Genomic DNA, 9,028 nt, shown 5'->3' on the forward strand with positions numbered 1-9,028 from the left:
GATGCTTGCTCAAAGCATTTCTGTTTTCTCAGGTTTTTCTAGAAGTGTGACTCCAACTCTTATATTAATTCATGATGAATTTTACACTGAGTTTTCATTGTTTTATATTTTACTGGGCTTTCTGTACTGCCTACCACTTGGATATACAGTGGTACCTCGGGTTAAGAACTTAATTTTAGGTTTCTTTGCTTGCTTGTTTTAACAAGAACCCAACTCATTTGAATGGTTAACAGCAACACACCTGGTAACTGACCATCACTATATCCTTTCTCTCCAAGCTCTCTTAGATAAACTTCAGGTTCAGTGTGTGAGGCCATACAAAGCCCGAGAGAATGATGAGCTGGCACTGGAGAAAGCAGATATTATTATGGTCCTGCAGCAAAGTAGTGACGGTGAGTGGGTTTGGCAATGTTGTGGCAAGGTGCTGTGCGGGGCAGGAAAGAGACTGGGCAGTTGGGAGTTGAAAATCTTGTGTGGTGACTACGACCTGGAAGGTGGTTTCCTTTGGAACTAGGAAATTGCTTACATCGTTGAAAAATTAAAAAGTGGAAAATACTGCTTTCCTTGTGTCTAAGCTGTTTTTCACCCGGCAGCGGAAAAGCCTGCGCTGACTTGGCAGCCCACCTACACCCCACCCCGGTCCACCACAAGTGGGAAAGCAGGGATAGAATTTGGCATCAGGGGAACAGCCTGTGGGGAAAGGGTTAAACACCCTTCCTGTCAGTGCTGCAATCAAATGAGAGCCTTCCGTGTATTAAAAGTAATACCAGGCACAGGAGAAATGTCATCCATCCATTGAGTAGCATATAGCTTGATCATACCTGCCAAGTTGCTGTCAGAGAAATAAGGGACCGGGCTGGAAATAGCAGACCGGAAGTAGCGCTGTCGCCATTTTGGAACTGGGCGGAGCATGCTCAGAAGTGACTTTTGGTGCTGCTTTGCCCAGTTCCAAAATGGCCACCGCGCCAGAAGTCGCACTGCAGCCATTTTGGAACTGGGCAGGGCAGCATCAAAAGTCGCTTCTGAGCATGCTCCGCCCAGTTCCAAAATGGCCGCCGCGCCAGAATAAACCAGGGAAAAAAATAGTTTCAGCTAGGAACAGATGGAAAAACGGGGATTTCCCAGGGAAAACGGGAGACTTGGCAGCTATGAGCTTGATCCAGGTATTACTTCATTTGATAGCACGTGAAATCTCCCCATAGACGGTGTTTTGCTCCTTTTTCAGATGAGAATAGATGATAAGAGACAGAGAATGGGAGCTTTCTTCTGGATTGCCCTGGTCCACACACACTGCATGAAGACAGAGAGTGGTAACTTATCACTGTTCACACATAAGCACTTGCCAGCCTTCTGTTTGGTCCTGCCATGAACTTGAACACACTTTGTCAGAAAACCGAGAAGCAAAGGAGTAGTCATACCTCGTGTTGCGTAACCTCCAAGTAACAGAATCTTCAGGTTACGGCCGCGGTAAACCTGTGGTGCCCCGTGCATGCGCAGAAATGGTCCTCCAGTTACGGACTTTTCAGGATACGGCCGGGCCTCTGGAACGGATCCCGTTTGTAACCAGAGGTACCACTGTATTTAATTCTACTCAGTACTTGTTAAAATGGTAAAGAGGACCAGCTTACCATGTGGGCTCATGCGCACTCTATTTGATAAATAGCTCTTAATTCATTCACTTTAAGGTACTACCACTTGGGCGACAGGAACACTAAAACACACTTAACTGTTTAGTGTATATCATGTATTATAGATTTTAATTCTTGTCCCTACGGAGCTTAACAATGTGACTTTTTGATGGTGATAAAGACCACAGAGAAAGCAGGAGAGGACAAAGAATCGAGGGTGGCAAGTGATTAAATGTGAACAAATTCCAGTAACATATACACAACCCAGTCTTATGTTTGTTTTGGTACTACATCCCACTTAGTGTAACAATCTTAGATTGGTTAGAGTTGGAAATGAGGATTCAGAGGTCCGCACTCATCAGAAATCTGGCTACGGCAGGAAGTTCTTAAAATTTCACATTGGCTCCTCGGAGGATGGTGCAGTCAGTCAGTTCTGAGACCTAAACTCCACCAGGATAACCTCTCTCGCTCTAGGGCGATCTCATCTTACCAAGAGTTAAGGACTTGCTGCACATTAGGAACAAATGTGGTTGTATCACCCTGATGGCTAGCCTACCAGGGCAACTTGTAGACCAGGCTTTCTCAGCCTTGGCCCTCCAGATGCTTTTGGCCTACAACTCCCATGATCCCTAGCTAGCAGGACCAGTGGGACCAGGGGTGGTGGGAATTGTAGTCTCCAAACATCTGGCGGGCCGAAGTTGAGGAAGCCTGTTGACTGTGGCAACTCACTAAATGGTCCTCTGAATGTTTCACCCTTCGTGTCTGCTCCCTCTGCAGGGTGGTTTGAAGGAGTGAAACTCTCCGATGGGGAAAGAGGCTGGTTCCCTTCCGATCACGTGGAAATAATCTCCAGCAAGCAAGCGCGCCAGATGAATCTGAAGGAGGAACAGCGTGTCAAGTATGCAAAACAACAAGTCTTTCATAAGAGATAGGGCACTGTTTTCCCCAAAGACAAACACTTTAAAGCTCGTCTCCATTGTGGCTCCTTAACCCAACAGTACATTGCTGCATTTGGTTTTCTGGAAGAGAAATCTCCCTTGAGGCCATCAACAAATACGTACAAATACGTACATCAACAGTACGTACCAAAGGAATGAAAATGGACTTGGTGGAAAGATTCTCTTACTGTGCAACACCAGAGGAGGAAAAAGAGAAGAAAAATCTGCCTTAGCTTTGGCTTGATGGGTTCAAATAAGAAATGCAGTTGGAAACTGGATATCAAGACTTCTGGGAACCAATTATTGACACTGCCATTGTTCCAATGCATGAACTCCTTGCTTGGGGCCTTTGCTTCAGTTTCTGCTCTGCCAAATGAGGCTATGACTTACCTCACAGAAAGGTGTGAAGCTAACAATGTTCCCAAACGCTTTGAAGCCTTCCAAAAAAAGAAGATGCTAGAGAAAAGCAAAAAATATATTTTATATGTATTGTCATGGAAATTGGCTTTTCTGTTTGAAATACTTCATTTATTTTAATTGCCACGTACTTCTTACCAAAGAAGATATGATACATATATAATGAATGAAAGTGAGTCAGGTCCCCAGGAACTCTGCTTTACAAAAAAAGTTTGCCAACTTTTCCTGGTCTCCTCCTGTGCTTTTAACAGTAAATTGACACACACACAAATTTGGCAGGTGAAAGCATTTCACAGCATTTGTCTCTATGTCAGAAAAGCTTCACCTGCTACTAATTTCTGCAAGTCAGTGTGTAATTAAAGGGGCAGAAGAAATCCTGAGAAAATCTACACAGGGAAATTGACTAAGAATGCAGGGGGAAGGAATACTTGCCATTAACACCTCCCTTTCTTCTGGAGCCGCTTCTTTAGTTGGATAACATCCCCCCCCCCTATTCTCAGCTTGAAGTTTATGCTCAGAAAGTGTTTGTGGCCAGACCAAGAGCCGTAGCACAAACTCATTACAAAGATCTAGTTACAGGTAGGTAGCTGTGTTGGTCTGAGTCGAAGCAAAATAAAAAAATTCCTTCAGTAGCACCTTAAAGACCAAAGAGAAGGCAATGGGTCAGATTGCTGGGGAGGCCCAGCAGGGACAACTGATAAATGACTGCTTGGTGCCTGCCTTTAGGTACTGCATCTTTTAAGGGCAGAGGGTACATGCTTTCTGTGCAGATGGTCCCAGATGCAATCCCTGCTATTTACAAGTAGCATACGATAGGAAAGGTGCACACCTGAGACCCATTGACAGCAAGGGCATGGGGGTGGGGGTGGGGCAGAGGGCCTGTGGCCCTGGGCGCCCCTCTCCAGTCCGCTTTTAAACTCTGGAGATGAGCCACAGCACCTTTACACATCTTAACTTGGAAGCCCAGGGTGAGCTAAACTAACTCGCAGAGGGATTTTTTCCTGTACCATCGCCCCGGTGCGGCACAGCCCTGCATGCCTCTCCATGGGCACTGGGGGATTCACCCACCAAGGGCCATGTCGTCCAGCTGGATCCCCTGCCTCCCATGTGGGTGCAGGTGGGGAAGCACGGCCCCACTTGGCTCCGGTCAAGGGCGGGGGGGGGGTCTGCTCCAGCAGCTTTAGCAACGAGGACTGGGCTGTCGCAGCGGACTCCATTTGCCCCCCTCTGCATCCTGCACTCCCTGGCGCGCATGCCTGCCCCAAGCACCAGCAACCTACGTTATGCCACTGGTTGGCAGTCATGATAGATGCACTGGATACACAAATAGGAAGCTCCCTTAAACTATGTTCCTATGGAAGTGCCATCAGCTATAGAGACCTTGCAAGACATAACTCAGGATATAAAGCAGGCATCCCCAAACTGCGGCCCTCCAGATTTTTGGCCTACAACTCCCATGATCCCTAGCTAACAGGACCAGTGTCTGGGGAAGATGGGGATTGTAGTCCAGAACATCTGGAGGGCCAAAGTTTGGGGATGCCTGATGTAAAGCAATGTTCTTTATCAGCAGCCATTCAAGATACTGCTGTATAAGAAACAAAGTAGCAAGGACTGTGTAACTGTATATTCTGTTTTTGTAATGGCCTGATCAAGCACACCTTAGACCACTGAAATCAAAGGGCATAGGCCTGGTTAAATCCACATAGGATTTTAATCTGCCTTCAGAATAACCCAGATTCTTCCAAGTATAAATATTTGGCGGTCATATACACAGGGGCGTGGCCCACAAATCACTTAATCAGACTTACAACGCAATCCAAAAACGCATTATGCCTGAACTATAACTCTTCCAAATGTGCAGTTTGTTTCCTCAGAGGCGGCTTTAAAAGGATGGTGGGTGTACCAACAAATTTAAATAGGTTTTTGCACAACTTTTCCCATGGGGAAAAGCAACGACAGTTTTGGGGGAAACGACGATAGTTATTATGGAACAAACCAATACAACCCTATACTGCATTTTGCAAACATGACCTTAGTGTCAAGAGGCCTATTTCCTCAAACAATGGGAGTCCTTACTGAGGTCAGTGGATTAGTGATATAGGCACTACCTCTTGACCCCAGAACAAGAAATGGGGGGACCTGATGCAGAGGTGGAGCTACAGGGGGGGCGGGGGACTAGCCAGGTTTTTTGCCCCAAGCGAAGCCTCCAGAGGGGCATCATTGAGGCTCCCGGCCTGTGCATGTGTGTACGCAAACAGGCATGGGGGATGCAAAACTGGGTCTTTGACCCGGGTAAACTAAAGTCTAGTTTCACCCCTGCCAGGCGCTGCACTTTCAGTAGTTGTGTTAAATGATAAGTGGTGGCTTCTTAAACTATATTAACAGTGCCCAAGCCCTATCCAAGTTGGTATCTGTTCAGGGGGGGTTAGCAAACTCTGGACTGAGGGCAAATCTTCACTACAGAGAAGTTTTGTTGAAAGAAGAAGGTGGAATTTACTTTAAAAGGAGGGGCGCTGCTTAGGAAAGAACATACATGGAGATAAACGGTGTCCAGCCTGCTTCTGCCAGCTTTGAGATTGCTATGTTTTTCATTTTGCTTTCCAAAACACACTCTGTTGGAAGTTCCCCTCCTAGATATTTGAGATTCTGCCCCCCCCCCACACACACACCCTGGGCAGAATTAGAGTCAATCTAAGCAGAATGGCAGCAGTTCCACATGCACCAATACTCTTTTTAATCTTTTAATTGCCTTTTTAATGCTGAATATTTTCCTTATCAGAGAAAAAAAATGGTGAAGAAAAGTCTCGAAACCTCGCGAACTTCTCCCTTCTGGAAACAAAAATGGTTTTGTGTGTCCTTGGGAGAAATCCTCACAGCGGGACTTAATTCTTTCATCAATCGCACTTATATTTTCCCTCCAGGGAACTCAAGGTGGCCTGTGTGTGGCTCCCCCCTCCCCATTTAATCTCCACAACATCCCTGTGAGGTAGGTTGGGCTGAGAGAGGCAGTGCCTAGCCTTCAAGGTTGCCCAAGTGATTTGAACCTTGGTCTCTCTGGCCCCACACTCAAACACAGCCTTTCTCAACCTTGAGGGTCCCCGGTGTGTGTTGGGCTACAACTCCCATCTTCCCTAGCCAGCAGGACCAATGGTCAGGGAGGGATGGGCATTGCAGTCAGAGCTGGATTTAGGTTTGATGAGGCCCTAAGCTACTGAAGGTATATGTTATATGTCCAGCTGTCCTCTGCCAACAACATATTGTCACTGTTTTTTGTGTTGAATATATGCTATATGGTAATTTATGGACCTAAAAGGGATCTAAAGCCATTTGCACATGTTGCCATGCAACCAGTCCATGCAGAATGTAGGTAGGCACCCTATATATAGAAATGGGCAAGCCAGTGATATTTTAGGGAGCAGGCTAGCATGGACTCACCCCATAGGAGCCTACACAACACAAAACACTGTTGCTGTTATGTATTAGTTACAGGTAGGTAGCCATGTTGGTCTGGTGTAGTCGAAACAAAATAAAAAAATTCCTTCCAGTAGCACCTTAGAGACCAACTAAGTTTGTCAGAGGTATGAGCTGAAGAAGTGTGCATGCACACAAAAGCTCATACCAATGACAAACTTAGTTGGTCTTTAAGGTGCTACTGGAAGGAGTTTTTATTTATTTATTTTTTTGCTGTATGTATGTTTTATTTTTATTTTATTTTTATCTTACATTTTGGAAATGTTCATCCAGGTGTGTGTTTTTTCCTTTTTTGGGGTGGGGGGTGGGTGCCCATATAGCTTGTTTAGCATATAGCAAATCTGGCACAGACTCTGGAGAGCCAGCTTCGGAATCAACGCGTGTGGGGTGGTCAAGGGAGCCTCGGGGTGACCCGCCGCTTCCTCCCGCCGCGCAGGTGTCCTTGATGAGCTGCCTGGCGTCAGCGCTTCATCCCGCGGCTTCCGCGCGCGCGGCGGTTTACAAAGCTCCCTGCGCGGCTGCGGCGGCGCCCGAGGCGGAAGATGGAAGTGCGCGCCAAGCTGGAGGCAGCGGCGGCCGCTCCGCCGCCCCAGGACGCGGGTAAAGTGGGGGGGGGGGAGACCGTGGAAGCCGGGGTGGGCAGGGGCAGTAGCGCTCCGAGACCTTCTCTCGCTGCCCTTTGGGTGTCCCTCCAATGCCTCGGCTTCCCTGGGGAGAGAGGAGGACTCGCCGGCGCTCTAGAAGCTCCCGCGCCCTTGGCTTTTTTATTTGCCCTCTTTAATTGCCAATAGAAGAATGTAATGGCCCAATTATGCCCGCGTTAACATTAGCGCCAAGGGGAGCCCGGGAGCGCACCTGTCCCCGCCGGTTGCTGCGTTTGGGGACCCCCAACAAGGGGGCGGGCGGGCAAAGGGGGACCAGGAGGGCGCTCCAAGCCCTGGAGCCGCTTCTTAGACACGCTCTAGTTAAGGACGTGGCAAATCACACACACACACCCCCAATGCAGCCTCCAGAAAGTCCAATTCTGGAGCAATCTCTACTTTGCAGGTTGTAGCTTCAAACTCCGGCGTCTTAAGTCCCATTTCTGGTCCCTTGCAAGTCGGCAGGCCAGGAGCCCCTTCCTAGCTCTGCAAAGGGGCGAAACGACCCCCGTTTAGGTAGCTCCGGCAGGGTGGCTCATTCACTGGGTGCCCTCCAACCGCCACGGAATTTTGTTTCTATCGCTGGTTGTGTTTCTGTATTAAAACTTGCATGGGAATAAATCTCACTGAACACAATGGATCTTGATTCTGAGTAAACCTACAGGGAAACTGGCTTGCGCAGCTTTGGAAATTGCTGTAATGAAAAGTCTGGTGCCTCGCTGGTTGGGGTTTCGTGTTAAGGGGCAGAAGCCCCAGAGGGTGGTATCCCATTCAGTTTTACCTGGAGTAGACCTATTGAAATCAATGGGCCATGCTTGGTTATTAATTTCAGTGTGTCTCCTCTGAGGTAAGACTTAGGTGAATGCAACCTATAGTTTTATTTTGCTAGGTCTTAGGCACAGCGCAAAAGCAAGGTTTATGGATCTAAGGCTTGTGGGATCAGGTGTGGTGGTTCTAATAACTAATTCTTGTTCTTTTGGTACCTGGAAATGAAAGAAAGGAAAGATGTCCTGTCTGTCCTGTGTCCCCCACTTCTCTTATAATGCTTGACTGGTAGCCCACCTTTAAAGGGGGGGGCGGAACCCACACACGACTGGCAACACTTATTTTTTATTTTCTGTTTCACATGTAAAAGCATCAGAATGACTTGGAACCACCCCAATCCTGTTAAGTGGGGTGAGAATAAAGGCCAAACTAGATGTCAGGGGCAGCCATCCTTCACATAACAGGGACTTGGGTGGCTGTTTGCATAAAAATGAGTGCAAGGGAAGGGAAGCAAATCCCAACCTGCGCTTTGTTCATTTCCGGTATCATAACTGGGTTGGGAGAAGGCTGCTCAAAGCAGTAAAAGGGAAAGTGAGGGAGGGGTGGTTTTCACTCCCCCCCCCCCCGTTTACTCTTTTTCATCTAAGCAGTAGATTCTCTGGCCCCTTTCCTGTTTTATATGCGACCAGAAATATGTGCATGTACATGGCTGCCTGCCAAGACTAGTTTGGCCCCAAATTCCAGGCTGATGCTCATGGTAACACCAAATCTTTCTTAACATGTTGTGCATGTGGATTCCTATGGGATGTGGACCTGTGATGAATTGGCCTTATGTGTGTACCACCAATTCACAGGAACAAACCTTTTAGCCACTGTCATGGTCCTCGCACATGGTGGTGCCTGTGCATGGTGCTAACACCAGTGGCAGTTTAAAGTGTCACCTGCGCTCTCATGGATGGACTGAGTTGTCGTGTCACGAAGTTCAGGGATAGGTCTTCCCCATCTCAATGTTAAGAAGTATAGCATTAGCATAACCGGTCCCCAAAATGGCCTGAAAACACACAATGCGGGTTTCAGATAAGCAGATCTGGCCTTGAGTGCTACCTGGGAATCAGATGTAAGCCCTTGGGAAATATAGGCTCATATGCTGTCAATGTAATCTAAGGTA

The 9,028-nt window shown here is 47.5% G+C and overlaps 1 protein-coding gene across 1 annotated transcript in view; it reads left to right on the top strand.

The window, feature by feature from the left end:
• LOC118096245 (uncharacterized) overlaps positions 1–3,067 on the top strand; it is a 39,495-nt gene extending 36,428 nt beyond the window's left edge. Inside the window, 2 exon segments of the mRNA XM_035137796.3 lie at positions 279–392; positions 2,406–3,067. Coding sequence (XP_034993687.3) covers positions 279–392; positions 2,406–2,560 — 269 coding nt within the window. The 3' untranslated portion in view covers positions 2,561–3,067.
• Positions 3,068–9,028: the final 5,961 nt, after the last annotated feature.

This window comes from Zootoca vivipara, chromosome 5 (genome assembly GCF_965207765.1).
Source record: "Zootoca vivipara chromosome 5, rZooViv2.hap1.1, whole genome shotgun sequence".
In the NCBI taxonomy this organism is placed as follows: domain Eukaryota; kingdom Metazoa; phylum Chordata; class Lepidosauria; order Squamata; family Lacertidae; genus Zootoca; species Zootoca vivipara.